This window comes from Myotis daubentonii, chromosome 5 (genome assembly GCF_963259705.1).
Source record: "Myotis daubentonii chromosome 5, mMyoDau2.1, whole genome shotgun sequence".
Taxonomy (NCBI): Eukaryota; Metazoa; Chordata; class Mammalia; order Chiroptera; family Vespertilionidae; genus Myotis; species Myotis daubentonii.
Window position 1 is genome coordinate 32,858,615 of NC_081844.1, and position 15,474 is coordinate 32,874,088.

At 51.6% G+C, this 15,474-nt stretch overlaps 2 protein-coding genes across 4 annotated transcripts in view; one reads left to right on the top strand and one right to left on the bottom strand.

The window, feature by feature from the left end:
* AP3D1 (adaptor related protein complex 3 subunit delta 1) overlaps positions 1-9,921 on the top strand; it is a 45,812-nt gene extending 35,891 nt beyond the window's left edge. For all 3 annotated transcript variants that reach the window (XM_059697287.1, XM_059697288.1, XM_059697289.1), the window contains 6 exons: positions 196-385; positions 565-653; positions 954-1,039; positions 1,748-1,869; positions 1,975-2,054; positions 8,737-9,921. In XM_059697287.1, coding sequence (XP_059553270.1) covers positions 196-385; positions 565-653; positions 954-1,039; positions 1,748-1,869; positions 1,975-2,054; positions 8,737-8,832 — 663 coding nt within the window. In that variant the 3' untranslated portion in view covers positions 8,833-9,921. The remainder of the gene's footprint in view (positions 1-195; positions 386-564; positions 654-953; positions 1,040-1,747; positions 1,870-1,974; positions 2,055-8,736) is intronic.
* A 1,452-nt stretch (positions 9,922-11,373) lies between these two features.
* Positions 11,374-13,609, bottom strand: IZUMO4 (IZUMO family member 4). The gene is given in 5 exon segments (XM_059699499.1): positions 11,374-11,890; positions 12,850-12,917; positions 13,004-13,081; positions 13,155-13,226; positions 13,229-13,609. Coding segments are annotated over 5 exon segments (738 nt in total). The 5' UTR covers positions 13,368-13,609; the 3' UTR covers positions 11,374-11,509.
* Between the last annotated feature and the right edge of the window lie 1,865 nt (positions 13,610-15,474).

Genomic DNA, 15,474 nt, shown 5'->3' on the forward strand with positions numbered 1-15,474 from the left:
GTTTGCGAAGGACAGGAATAGCTAAATAACTGCAGACAAAACCGAGATGAGGTTTTCAGTGAGGACTGGGAAGCATTCCTTCACACTCTTCTGAGCTTATAGAATGGGTGTTGCATTCCCTTGGGTCCCTGTGCTGGCCCAGAATGGGCCCCATGGGCTCCCACCACAACCATTCAGCCCAGTCTTGCTTTGCAGACATACGACATTCAGGGCAGCCTACAGAAGGACAGCCAGGTCACCGTGTTCATTGTGTTGGAAAACCAGAGCAGCAGCTTCCTGAAGAGCATGGAGCTCAACGTGCTGGACTCACTCAACACCAAACTGGCCCGGCCAGAGGGCTCCTCTGTCCATGACGGCGTCCCCGTGCCTTTCCAGCTGCCTCCAGGTGAGCAGTGGCTGACGCCCAGGGCTCAGTGGAGGCCAGGCATTCTCTCAGGCTTGAGCTCGTTCTTATCACACCTCCTTCCTTCGGTCCTAGGGATGCCCACTCACCTGCTTCCGGGGGGCTGGCTTCGTGCAGCTTCTCAGGCCAGCCCGCCTCTCTCTCCCTTCCCCCCTCACCAGGCATCTCCAACGAAGCTCAGTTTGTGTTCACCATTCAGAGTATCATCATGGCCCAGAAACTCAAGGGAACCCTGTCATTTATTGCTAAGGTATGCGGGGCCTGAGGTAGTGGAACGGCCTGCATTAACCCCCATACCACTGCAAGCACACCCAGAACCCAGGGCTGGGTGTCCAGAGAGCAAGTGAGGCCCTGCCTGGGAACCACTCCCAGGTCACCTGGATGCATCTGAGCTCGAAGACCCTGCCCCTTTCCCTAGTCATCCTGTTTCCAAGCTCAAGGCCTGGCCCCCACTGCCCACTCACCCTGCTCCGGAGCTTTCAGGCATAATCCCTGCACCCCACTCACCCAGCCCCTCCTCCCTACTCACCCTGCATCACTGCTCCCACAGAACGACGAGGGCTCTACCCACGAGAAGCTGGACTTCAAGTTGCACTTCAGCTGCACCTCATACTTGATCACGACTCCGTGCTACAGGTGCATGAGCCCACCTGCCTTCCCTTCCCACCTTCACCCCGAGTCCCATGGGGCAGCCAGAGTGGGTCCCACCCCACTTTACTGTTGTGTGAGGCTCTCTTTGTGCAGTTACCTCACAAAGTCCTCTGCCCTAAGGTGTGAAAAGGCAGTAGGGTTAGATGACCAGCTTGTAGGTAGTGTAGAAAGTCCGGCTCCTCTGCCATGTCAGCAGCTCAGGCCACATAACAAGCACCATAGGCTAAGCAGCTCAAACAGCAAACATTAGTTCTCTCTCACAGCCTTGGAGGTTGGAAGCCCAGATCAAGGTGTTGGCAGGTTGATTTCTCCTGAGACCTCTGTCTTTGGCATGTAGACTACAACTTGTGTCCTCACATGGCTGTCCCTCTGTCCTGATCTTTTCCAAGGACCCAGTTATGTTGGATGAGGGCAGTGACCTCATTTTACCTTAGTCACTCCTTTAAAGACCCCCATCTCCCAATATAGTCACATTCTGAGGTCCTGGAGTTCAGGGCTTCAACATAGGAATTGGGCAAGGGGTGGGGGTGGGGGAGACACAGTTTAGCCCATGATACCTTGTAAGACCCTTGGAGACCTCCCGAGTCGTTGGCGCACAGGAGGGGTCCCACCTCCACAGCTGGGGGCTTTGTCTGCCTTGATGCTGGGGACCCTGCCTATTGTCAGCCTCCCTGTCCTGTGTCTTTTCCACAGTGACGCCTTTGCCAAGTTGCTGGAGTCTGGGGACCTGAGCATGAGCTCAATCAAGGTTGATGGCATTAATATGTCCTTCCAGAACCTTTTGACAAAGATCTGCTTTCTTCACCATTTTTCTGGTAAGGGATTTGATGGGACTGGTAGGCGGGAGTCTTTGCTCACACGTGGCTCTCACTCTGCTCCCCTCGGGGCCACATTGGCCTCACCCACTTGCTCTGTTGCAGTTGTGGAACGAGTGGACTCCTGCGCCTCCCTGTACAGCCGATCCATCCAGGGTCACCACGTCTGCCTCCTAGTGAAAAAGGTGAGCCTACATGAAGGCAGCCGCTCACTCCCTGCCACCATGCCCTCACACCATGTCTCCTCCCTCTAGTCCCTGCAGACTCTCCTATGTAACACATGGCTGAGTTCAGTCTGTGACTGCTCTGCTGAGGTCCATGGAGCCCATGTTCATGAGGACAGTTGGCCTTGGTTTTCTGCTGGGTTTGAGCATCAGTGCACCCATGGCCTCATCACATGAGGTGGGGGCTATTCTCCCCTCCTGCGTTTCCTGGGAGAGGTTGTGTATGATTCATGTACTTCTTCCTTACACGTTTTGCAGAATCTACCAGGGGAACCATCCAGGCTTGGAGGTTTCTTTTTCTTTTTTTTATATATATATTTTATTGATTTTTTACAGAGAGGAAGGGATAGGGATAGAGAGTTAGAAACATCGATCAGCTGCCTCCTGCACACCCCCTACTGGGGATGTGCCCGCAACCAAGGTACATGTCCTTGACCGGAATCGAACCCGGGACCCTTCAGTCCACAGGCCGACGTTCTATCCACTGAGCCAAACCAGTTAGGGCCTGGAGGTTTCTTTTTTGGGAGGTTTTTACCTACACGTTCATTTTATCTACTAGTCATAGGATCCTCAATTTCTCTATTTCCCCTCAGGTGAGTGTTGGTAGTTTGTGGTTTTCAAGGAATTAGTTTGTTTCACCGAAGTTACCGAATTAATTGACGTGGGCAGAGTCATTTGTGGTCCCCTTGTTCTTAGAATGCCCAAGTGGTCAGTAGTAGTTACTTTCCTTCAATTCTGATGTTAGCGGTTTGTGTCTTCTCTCATTTTTCTGGTGTTGTGTTTGTTTTTTTTAAATTTTCTTTATTGTTGAAATTATTACAGATGTCTCCTTTGGGTTTTCGTTTTTGTTTTTTTCCCATTGACCCCCTTTATCCCGCACTCGCCCCCCCAAGCCTTCACCACACTATTGTTTGTGTTCTCGTTTTCTTGGTTATCCTAGAGTTTATCAATTTTATTTATTTATTTTAGTTTTTAATCAGCTTTTAATGAAAATATAATAAAATAACAGTTTCTCATCACTGTACATTGAGACTGCACACTTCTGAATGGAGAGATCAGTCATCAGTGAATTGCTTTTCTATGACACTTGAGGACTGCGTACCTGCAGCTTTGACCTGAATTTATCTAACACTCTCAATTTTATTAATCTTTTCAAAGATCAATATAAAAACTTCGGGTGGAATATGGGTACGTCACCACCCTGTCTGTCCCTTGACCCCCCCTCTGTGAGCAGTTGTGTATTGCACTTGGAGACATCAAAGATGCCATCACATCGCAGTCTGGGAGCCCTCAGGGACAGGCCCCCCCACTCCAAAGGGTTACAGGTTCAATTTCTAGTCAAGGCACATACCTGGGTTGCAGGTTCAATCCCCAGCCACAGTCAGGGCGTATGCAAGAGGCAGCCAATTGATGTGTCTCTCTCACAATGATGTTTCTCTCCTCCTTCCCTCCCTCCCACTTGCTCTAAAATATATATATATATCAATGGAAAAAATAATATCCTTAGGTGAGGATTAACAACAATAAAAAATCAACCAATGGCCCTGGCTGGCGTGGCTCAGTTGGTTGGGCTTCATCCCATGCACAAAAAGGTTGCTGGTTCAATTCCTGGTCAGGGCACATAACTGGGTTGTGGGCTTGGTCCCCATTAGGGGGCGTGCAGTTGGCAGCTGATTGATGTTCTGCTCTCACATGTTTCTCTCTCGCTCTCCCTTCTTCTCTCTCTAAAAAAATTAATTTTTTAAATCAATTAATGTGCCCTAGCTGGTTTGTCGCAGTGAATAGAGTATCAGCCTGTGAACTGAAGGGTCCTGGGTTCGATTCCGGTCAAGGGCACATGCCCGGGTTGTGGGCTCGATTCCCAGTCCGGGGCGTGCAAGAGGCAGCCAATCAGTGAGTCTCATCGTTGATGTTTCTGTCTCCCTTCCTCTCTGAGATCAACAAAAATATTTTTTTAAAAATCAACTGATGAATGCATAAATAAGTGGAACAACAAATTGATGTTTCTTCTTTTCTCGCTCAAAAAAAAAAGTTTTAAAAAAATGTGATACACCTAACACACCAAACATGAACTTTGCGCAGTCTGTCTTTTTTTTTTTTAATTAAATCTTTATTGTTCAGATTATTACAGTTGTTCCTCTTTTTTCCCCCCATACCTCCCCTCCACCGGGTTCCCACCCCACCCTCTGCCCTTACCGCCCCCCACTGTCCTCATCCATAGGTGCACGATTATTGTCTAGTCTCTTCCCACATCCCCCACACCCCTTTCCCCCCCTAGAATAGTCAGTCCACTCCCTTTCCATGCCCCTGATTCTATTATAATCACCATTTTATTCTGTTCATCAGATTATTAATTCACTTGATTTTCAGATTCACTTGTTGATAGATGTATGTTTGTTGTTCATAATTTGTATCTTTACCTTTTTCTTCTTTTTCCTCTTCTTAAAGGATACCTTTCAGCATTTCATATAATACTGGTTTGGTGGTGATGAACTCCTTTAGCTTTTTCTTATCTGTGAAGCTCTTTATCTAACCTTCAATTCTGAATGATAGCTTTGCTGGATAAAGTAATCTTGGTTGTAGGTTCTTGGTATTCATCACTTTGTTGTTTTCTTTCCTTTTTTTTTTTTTTATTAAACCTCTATTTTTCAGATTATTACATTTGTTCCTCTTTTTTCCCCCCCATACCTCCCCTCCACCCAGTTCCCACCCCACCCTCCTCCCTCACTACCTACCCACTGTCCTCATCCATAGGTGCACGATTTTTGTCCAGTCTCTTCCCGCATCCCCCACACCCCTTCCACCCCAAGAATAGTCAGTCCACTCCCTTTCTATGTCCCTGATTCTATTATATTCACCAGTTCATTCTGTTCATCAGATTATTTATTCACTTGATTTTCAGATTCATTTGTTGATAGATGTGTGTTTGTTGTTCAAAATTTGTATCTTTACCTTTTTCTTCTTCCTCCTCTTCTTAAAGGATACCTTTCAGTATTTCATATAATACTGGTTTGGTGGTGATGAACTCCTTTAGCTTTTCCTTATCTGTGAAGCTCTTTATCTGGCCTTCAATTCTGAATGATAGCTTTGCTGGATAAAGTAATCTTGGTTGTAGGTTCTTGGCATTCATCACTTTGAATATTTCTTGCCACTCCCTTCTGGCCTTCATAGTTTCTGTTGAGAGAACAGCTGACAGTCGTATGGGTATTCCCTTGTAGGTAACTGGCTTTTTTTCTCTTGCTGCTTTTAAGATTCTCTCTTTGTCTTTTGCTCTTGGCATTTTAATTATGATGTGTCTTGGTGTGGTCCTCTTTGGATTCCTTTTGTTTAGGGTTCTCTGCGCTTCCTGGACTTGTAAGTCTATTTCTTTCACCAGGTAGGGGAAGTTTTCTGTCATTATTTCTTCAAATAGGTTTTCAATATCTTGCTCTCTGTCTTCTGGCACCCCCATAATTCGGATGTTGGTACGCTTGAAGTTGTCCCAGAGGCTCCTTACACTATCTTCATATTTTTGGATTCTTTTTTCTTTTTGTTTTTCCAGTTGGGTGTTTTTTGCTTCTTTGTATTTCAAATATTTGACTTGATTCTTGCGATCCTCTAGTCTGCTGTTGGAACTCTGTATAATATACTTTTTAAAAAAATATATATTTTATTGATTTTTTACAGAGAGGAAGGGAGAGGGACAGAGAGTTAGAAACATCAATGAGAGAAAAACATCAATCAGCTGCCTCCTGCACACCCTCTACTGGGGATGTGCCCGCAACCAAGGTACATGCCCCTGATCAGAATCGAACCTGGGACCCTTCAGTCCGCAGGCCAATGCTCTATCCAGTGAGCCAAACCGGTCAGGGCAACTCTGTATAATATTCTTTATTTCAGTCAGTGTATGCTTAATTTCTAGTTGGTCCTTTTCATATCCTCGAGGGTCTCACTAGATTTCTTGAGGGTCTCACTAAATTTATGGGCGGTTTCTAGAAAATTCTTGAAAAACCTTATGAGTGTGGTTTTGAACTCTATATCCAGTAGTTTGCTTTCCTCCATTTCTGTCATTTGTGACCTGTTTCTTTGTCTTCGCATTTTTTATGCTTCGCTGTGTTGACAGAGTGGCTTTCTGTGCTAAGTGTCCTACAGGGCCCAGTGGCTCAGCCTCCCCAATTACCTGAGGTGGACACTCTTGGTGCACCCCTTTGTGGGCTTTGTGCACAGTCTTGTTGTAGTTAAGCCTTGATTGTTGTAGGTATCACTGGGAGGAATTGACCTCCAGGCCAATTGGCTGTGAGAATCAGCTGTGGTTATGGTGGGAGAATTCTGTGCTGGAGACAGCCTTCTGGGGCAAGACTTGCTTCAGTGGGGCTTTGGTGCTCACTGAGTCTGCCCCCTGAGTGTGTCCCTTATGGATCTGAGGAGTTGTAATCTGGATGGTCCCACTCTGACCACTGGGCACCCTGGCACTTGGATCTCTAAGGAGGTGCTAATTTAGTCTCTGCCTGAGGCTACCCAGCAGGAGCTATGGAGAGATCTACAGATTCCTCTTCTTTGTTTGGGGTTTGGAGGTTCCCAGATGAGGCCCAGCTGTGAAGCAGTGCAAGCTGCTGTGGGGCCTTGGGCCTTCTCTTGGAAGTTCTGGGTCTGTCTGGTCCAGCTGCAGTTTGTTAGGTAATTTTAGATTGCAAAGGGCCAGGGCATTCATATGCAAAAGCCTCTACGCACAGCTTGGGTGGAGTGGGGTCTCAGGGAATCAACAGGGTGGAGCAAGCAGCTATGGCTGATCCTCAGCCCTGCCCTAAGGGGCCCCGCGTCTCAGTGTCCCAGTAATCGCTGCAAGCACCTCTGAGAGAAAGCCGTCCTCGAGTTCTGCCCCATGCCAGACAGTCCAGTTTCTCCCCGTATGAGTCTGGGTCCCCAGAGACTCGCCCGGAACTGGAGCTCAGAACAGTCGGGATCTTGAGACTCCCTCCCAATTCAAAAAGACAACGGCATCCTCAGTTGCCAGCCCTTTCCACGTGCGCCTCTGTACCTCTGCACTTTACTTCCGCACCTCCTGAGTCTCAGTGTGCTTTTCTTTCCTTCTAGTTGTAGAATTTCCACTCAGCCAGCCTTCCTGTGGTTCTGGATGATGTCCGTTTTGTCTTTTAGTTGTATTCTTGAAGTGGTTGTGCGAGGCAGCAATTTCTGGTGTTTACCTATGCCGCCATCTTGGTTTCCTTTCTGCGCAGCCTGTCTTAAAGGTGTGCAGAACACAATATCCAGAAAATGTTGCAACCAACACAACATATTATAATGTGTTGTTCCCTGTCATGATCATGGGGCAGCAGGAGCCCAACATCACAAGAGAGATTGTATTGCTTACCACTAGCCAGAAAAAGATCTACTAGTAGATTCAAAATTTGGCATTAAAGTCTAAAAATTGTAAGTCAGAGACCTGCTATACTTTAAAAATATGCCATTTCCACTTGGAATCCATGGTTTCTGGTGAGAAGTCACACTCCTCTGAACCTTTATTCTTTATATAGGGAGTGCAACTTTTTCTCTGGCTGTTCTCAAGATTTTTGTTTGTCTCTAGTTTCCAGCAGTTTATGATGTTTCCGAGCATTTAATTCTTTGGGTTTATCTGTTTGGAGTGTGTTGAATTTGGTGAATCTTTGCATTTCTTTATAAAATTTGGGGAGTTTTGGCTATTATTAACGATTTCAGCACTGCATATTTTTATCATCTCTTTCTGGCAGCCCAGAGACCTGAACCCAGACTTTCTGTTACCATTCTTCAAGTCTCTGAGGTTCTGCCCACCCCCCACTCCCTCAGTCCCTTGTGCTGTCTGTTCAGACTGCAGTGTTTCTAGTAACCTGCTGTCAAGTTCACTGACTCTTTCCTCTGCTGTTGAACCCATTCAGTGAGTTTTTTATTTTGATTATCACATTTTTGGTTTAAAGTTTCCATGAGGTTTTTCTGTATATCTTCTGTTTGTTTCCTGAGGTGCTCTGTTTTCTCTTAGTTTCGAGAGTGTTGTGATTGCTTCTGGGAGATTCTCACAGCAGCCACTTCCTCACCTCTGTCCGATCCGTCTGACATCTGCTTCATCTCAGTATGGTGTTTACCGATTGTCTTTCCCACTGAGCTGAGACGCCCTGGGCTTTATATGCTGAGTAATCTGGGACTATATCCTAGATGTGTTGAATATGCCTAGTGTCTGGGCCTTGTTTAAGTCCTGGGGAGAATATTGATGCATAGGCTCCTACTGCAGTTTTCACACCTTTGTCCTCCACAGCACGGAGCTGCCTCACACGCCCCCGTGCATGGGGCCTGGGCCGGGTGGTGCTCTGTGTTCTCAGAGTCTGGTGTGCTGGCTCGTCAGGGTGAGGGCCATGTGTGCTCAGCTTCCGGCAGGTCCTCAGCTCATGAACAGTTTTGCAGGTCACTTTCCCCGAGCTCTGTCAAGCTTTTCCCAGGGTTGATTCCAGTTGTGGGCCCCTGGCCACCACTGCAGGCCTCAGTCCAGGTTCCACAGCTCCTCGTTTGTTCCGGTTTTGAAAGCACCCCCACATAGGGACCGCATTTGGAAAAATCCAAAGTGCAGTACATGTATTCGTGAGGCAGGATTTTCATGCAGTTTTCAACTTACTGGACTGCGCTTTCCCTTTTTCAGGGTGAGAAGTCTGTATCGGTAGATGGGAAGTGCAGCGATGCCACACTGCTCAGCAACCTGCTGGAGGAGATGAAGGCTACCTTGGCCAACTGCTGACTGTTGTCACTGAGGCCACCACAGAGAGGACGTGAAGGAGAGACGGGTTCCAACTGCTAGTTTCTCCTCTGTCGCATGTACTTATTCAGCCCGGCGTTAAGTCCACTGTCGTCATGGTTAGACATTGAGGTCATATGTTCAGATTTTTCCTGTCATCTTTTTTACTTTGACTCTTCCCACTCTCTTTGGGGAGAAACCCTGCTCCAGTCCTCAAACCATCAGTGACTCCTGTAGCCGGGGTCAACTGTACATGGCCGCAAGAGCTGTTCAAGGAATGTGTGTGACCACTGTCCAAGCCAGGACTGGGTGGGCCCGGGTGATGGGTGTACAGCGGACAGGACAGGGCAGGGAGGCACGTCCTGCTTCTGTGAAGTCATCCAATCCCACTAGTCTCCACGTCCCCACCTGGGAGGCGAGAAATGGGCTGGCTGCTCACCACAGTGACATTCCCCTTCACACCTCACAGCCAGTCAGTTCTCTCCCGCAGGAAACATGGTGGGGAAGTGGTCATGCAAGCCATTGTCCTTGCATTGTGTCCCACTGCTGTGTTTGTGTGCCGGGTAGAGAATGGCAATGGATTGCAAGGGGTGAGGGCTGCAGTCTGGGTAGGGATTTATTCAGGACCCTTAACAGAGCAGGGACTGGACATTGTTTTGTTTCCTTTTCAGTAAAATAGGTCTCGGTTGACATTGCTTGGGGTGAGCCACAGGCTTTGTCCTCCCGTCATATCCACAGCTGCTGGGAGGGCCCAGTCCTGGGTTCCATGGCCCCGATGGTGAAGCACATGCGTCCTGGGGAGGTCGGGTCCCTTAATGTGCCTCATGGGCAGGGCAAGGGGACTCTGGCCCACCCCAGTGAGACTTTCCTCAGAGATGATGGTCCTCAATGATGTTTTAACTATCCTTTTGATGAAAACTGTCACTTTAGCATGTAATCTATTGCAGAATCCTGTGCAGTGATTCTAGAATCTTGAAATTGTATGATGTGTTATATAAGAATTTGCTATCAACATTCCCATGTAAAGGAGACATATCACGCTGCTGTCATGATTTTGTGTCAAGACGATCCAATAAACTTGCAAAATAGGCATTTACCTGTTGGCGGGGGGGGGGGGGGTCATCTCCTGGTGGCAGGGAGGTTGTGGGGGTCTGTGAACATCCCTGACTCGCTCAGAGTCAGATGGGGCTGTGGGACACCCTCATCCTCTCGGGAGGCGACATGATCCCCCTGCCATCCAGGTCCCTGGACTGGGAGTAATGGGGTCCAACACCACACAGTGGCCATCACCCTCCCTTTCCCAGAAACCTCACTGGTACGAGGTGTGCTGGGTGAGTGGCAGGAGCAGATGCTAGAAGGAAAGCCCTGCTGCTGTTCATTCACCACGTTGCCACTGGCTTTTCCTGACAACACATGGACAGGGTGACTCACATCCGGTCAGGCTGGGTCAGTGGACAGAGCCCAAATCAATCACAACTGGAATCTCCTAGTGTAGGGGGTGGAGATTAGCCCCACATTAAACCCCACTTGGAGCACCAGTGGGGAGAAAGGCCTCGCCAGTCCTGCCTCTACCACCGTCAGCCAGCAGGCCCTTTCCACTTCTCAGTGCAGAAAAGTGCATCGTGTAGCACACCAATCCCCTGATTGCCCTCAGGCTGGAAAGGCAAAGGCCAATGTAGAAATAGTGACGGGGTGACCAGATCCTGGTGATCAGCCAGCCCTGCTCCTGGCACACACCCCTCCCTGTGTTTATTGAAGACGTCCCACGACTCCATTATCTGACAGTCTATCCAAATATCACCTGAGCCTCTCTCATGCTGTTTTGTTTAAATCCTACCGGATAAACACATAGGTGAAAATGTGGCTAGCATTCTGTCAGGGAAACTTCAGTAGGAAGCTAGCTGTGCAGCATGTGTGGGGTCCTCAAAAGGCCTGTGACTCAACTCCCACTCTCCCCCTCCAGACACAAGAACAAGAGGGAGCTGGAGGAGGAAGTCAGGGAAGTAGCACCCAGGCCGAGAAAGGAGTGCCTGCTCAGGACAGACTGACAGGCAGGAAAGGTACCTCAGGGCAGCATTTCAGAGCCGCCCTCCCGTCTTGGAACAGCTATACAGCCTGGATCACAATCCATGTGGAGTGTTTTCGAAGCAGTGCTGTAGGGTTCCTTGGACTGAGGTTCAGCCCCACATGACCTGATGACCTGAGCCCCATGATACACTGAAGCCAACCCTGTCTCACCAGACTGCAGTCTCCCTTGAATCATCAGAACCATCTCACTCCAGGCTCCTTTCCAGGTGAGCCTGCCCAGGTACGCTCTGGCAAATCACCATCAAATTGGTGTGGGGACTGACCTCTGGACCCTGTGCCCATGACCAGATGTGTCTTGCCCAGGCCTCACATGGTTCTCCCTGCCCCTACAGGGACTGCTCCATGATGAGAAGTGTCAGGGACATTTAATCACCCATCATATAGTTCTGATCCCACCCAGCATCTGCTGTATACAATCCATCCCCCTTCGCTCCCCCCAGCCTTGGCCCTGCCTGGCTCTGATGGGCTTGTGCAGGGACCCCCAGAGAGCTGCAAGCCTGCTCCAGAGTCAGGCTGGGACAGCCCAGCTGAGTCCCAGCCCCACACTGCAGCTGGGGTGGGTCCGGTGGGCCCGATGGCTATCGGCGCTGTGTCAGCACTCAGAAGAAGCATTGTCCAGTGTCAGGGTGATGGGGTGTGGGGGCTCCAGACCCACGAAGCTTGGTGATATCAGGCTGCAGAGAGAAACAGGTGCCTCAGTACGTCCTCTCCCATCCCACTTCAACCTAACTGGTAGGTGTTTGCTAGGGGCCTGGGCCTCGCCTCCCATGTGGGGCATGTGACAGGGCTGCAGACAGACCCTCAAAGTTTTGTCCCCACCCAACTCCCACCTGGCCAGGGCTTTGGAGAGGGGGAGCTCACCTTGTGCTGGTGCCCTGTCTGAAAGACACGACTGGGCCCTGGTTAACCCCATGACCCCCAGGTCCCTCCACTGGGGTACATCCATCATGGGAGTGGGGGTTCCTCCTAGGTTCTAACCACAATCCTGCCACCCACTTGGGGCAGGGTAAGACCAAACTGTGGGAAGGGACGCTTTAACCAAGATGATCTGCCCCCCTTATGCCAACTGAGCTCAGAGACCCTTGAGGAAGGAAGGGCTGGGGCCCGGAGCACAGGGTCCAGGTCCTGCCTCCTGGTGGCTGCCCTCACACATACCCTACTGACTCTGATAAAACTCATGTTGGTTTGGAGAGGGGGGACTTTTGCCAATTATTTCTACAACTCACATGTAAAGGAGGAAGCCCTGCACAGCTGTGTTCCACTGCACCAGCAACCTGTGGGGAGCCAATGTGGCCCTGAGTTCAGAGGGCCAGTGGTGCCCACCCCATCCTACCCACGTGATGAAAGGCAGAGAGGAGGAGGTAGAGGAGGGACACCCATGGCCTGGACAGAGGCTCACTCACCACAGTGATGCTGACAATCAATGCGGCCTGTGCAGGGACCAGAGCATGGAGAGCACTTTCGTAGCAGGCCCTGCCTGTCCCTGACTCCAGCCCACCTTCTCAGGCCTGCCAAGGCTTAGGGTTTGTCCATCAGTCGCTTGAGGTGGCTCCTAGCCTGGAATGGAGTGACTACTGGACAGGGTGGCAGCAATACTCACCAGTGCCTCTAGGGGCCAGCTGGGGAAGGTGGCAAGGAAGGAGAGATGGGATTTATCTTTCAAGGGGCCCTGCTGGCGCCCAGGGCATGAAAGGGTTCCTCCCTCAGGGAGATGCCCTGCTCCGGGATTTCTGTCTGGTCCCATGCTGGCCGCAGGCTCTGAGTTCTAATGCCCGGATGCACTGACACCCTATCCACATAACTCCAGCCCCAGCTACGCCCTGGCCCGGGGCTCCCAGCGGATGAGAGGCCTCTAAAATACTCCTGTGGTCCTGGGTCCCCTAGGCCCTGGGAAGCATGCCCCTGCCTCCGCCCCTCTAGCTCACTTTAAACGGTGGCATTCCGGATGAGGTGCACCCGCCCCCAGAAGATGGTGTGAAGCTCCTTAGGGGAAATCCCTGATGGGGGTTGGCAGGAGGAGGGAAGTCAGGTCCGAACGGTGCGCGGTCCGGGGTGTCCTAGGGCGGGTGGGCCGTCCCCTTATCCGGGAAATACATCTTCCCCTGGTACAGCTGATCCAGCTACTGGTACACGGTGTTTGCCACTTGATTCAGCTTTTCCCGGGCTAGGCACTGACGGACCGGGCTAGGTCCGGTGAGCGGCCGGGGCCGGGGCCGGGGTCTGCCCGGGCCGGGGACGCACCGATCGCGGGGATGGGATGGCCAAGTGCAGCGCCTTCATTATGTCCTGGCTCCGGTCGGTGAGCAGCAGCCCGACACGGGGATGTCGTCCCCCTACCAGGAGTTGAGGTTCATGTGATGGCGGGTGAAGAACGCCAAGAAGTTGCCATGGCATTGCAGGCAGCTGCGGGCCAGCGCGGCCTTCAGCTGCAGGCACAGCGGCAGGGCCATGGCCTGGCCACGCTCACCACCAACTGACCAACCGCACCTCCGCGCCACGCCTCGCCACCACGCACCCACCAACGCCGCCTCCAGGCCTCGCCCACGAGCCGCCACTCCCTGGAAGTCTCCCAGCCCCACATCGGCCCCACCCTCGGGCCGCGACCCTCCGAGCGCCCACAGTCCGCGGCGTCAGCTCCTCCTTCCAGGCCGCTTCCTGCTCGAGGCCCCGCCCCTCATCCCCAGCACAGTGGAAGCTCCGCCCACAGGCTTCGGCCGCAGGCACTAACCAATGGCATCACGGCTTCGGTTGCCAAGCAACATAGAGCGCGGTGTCGCGGTGCGCCCCCTCTCGGTGGATACCTCGGCCGCCAGCTCCGCTTCCGGGGAGGCCTTCGTCTGTAGCGGAAGTAGATCCGGCCGGGCGGGGCCGGGGCAGGCTGTGCGCGGAGTTCCTCCTCGGCGGGAGGCGAGGTGCGGACTGGCGGGCAGCCGGGGACAGAAGTCCGAGGACGGAGGCCAGCGCAGCCCGGCCGGTCGGCGTGAGGCGGCAGGTGGGTCCTCGGCCGGGAAACGCGGGCGGTGGACAGCGGACGACCGCGAAGTGGCGGGCGCGGGCGGCGGGAGTTCTGGTCCCTCAGGAGCGGCAAACGCGGGCGGCGGGAGGGAGTAGTCGTGGTCTCTCGGTCGAATTCGTGGCTGCAACTGTCACGTAGGGATCAACCCCGAGCCGTGCCACTTACTATCGCTAGGCCCCCGCCACTGGTTTGGGGCAATTGCGCAGGATTTCAGGGCTCCTGCCCCACGGGGAGTCGGCTTTTCGGGACCCGAGCTTCTTGCTTCCTGGTCCCGAGTCCCTGAGCGCTGGGCAAAGGGCTGGGCGCGGGGTGTTGGCGTGTCCGCACTGCCCATTGCGGGGACTTCGCAGTCAGTTCCGTCCCTGCACTGGCTGGTGGGCCGGCATTTGTTGGAAAGGACCACGTATTCTATAAGATGTCACTGAAAGGGGAAGAGGGGCGTGGTTGGAAAATACAGAAAGTCACAAAGCAGAAAATAAATCATGGGTGATCTACCACCCAGAGAGCCAGTGTTAATCTTAGGGTGAGATTCTTCTGGTCACGTGAGGGGTAACGGGTATCCATGCTCTGCACATATTTAAAGCACGCAGGTGAATTTGGAGTATGATGTGCATATTTCACAGCCCAGGGCCTGTCTGCGCTACCTGGTTTTGGACTTGCTGGTGTTACACGTGGCCTCTGGGCAGCTGCTTTCTCCTCCTTCCCTCACCCGATACAGAGGGGATGCTTATAAGCCCATTTTGCAGACCCAGTGCTCAGTGACGCAACGGGGCTGCCGCTTCCCCAAAGCCCTGAGCCCCTGTTCTCTGCCCTTTGACATCTTAAAAAATGAGTGGCCTTTTTTTTTTTCTCCCTGTTAATCCTCATCTGAGGATATTTTTTCCATTGATTTTTAGAGAGAATGGAAGGGAGGGAGAGAGAAAAAGAGAGAGATAGAAACATCGATGTGAGAGAGACACATCAACTGGTCAGTCGAACCCGAGACTGAGTATGGAGTGAGAACACAGCAAGTGCGAGTCCTGGCTGCCCTGGCCCCAGGGCCCCCTGCTTCCCGCTTCCCTCCCAAAAGGCACCCTTTGTTTCTTCACCCCAGATCCTGCTCTGATAGCTGTGTTTCTCCTCCCTGGACACCCACCTTAGACAGCACCTGTCCCGTTGCGTCTTTCTTCTGACAACTGGATTTTCCCTTCTTTTAAAACCCTCTGGAGCCCTGGCCCGTGGGTTCAATGGTTAGAGTGTTGGCTGAGCACCAAAGGGTGGAGGGTCAATTCCCAGTCAAGGGCACATGCCTGGGTGACAGGTTCGATCCCTAGGCTGATTGGGGTGTGGGGGAGACAGGTAATGGATGTATTTTCTCTCTCCCTCTCCACTTTCTCCAGAAATCAATGGAAAAAATATCCTAGGGTGATGATGAACAAAAAAACCCTCTGTCCAGGGCAGCGGCCACGGGCAGCTAGTGAGCCCTCCAAACATGGCTGGATTAAATTAGGACCTGCTATATGTGCAAAATGAACATCAGATCACAGAGGCTCCTATGTTTT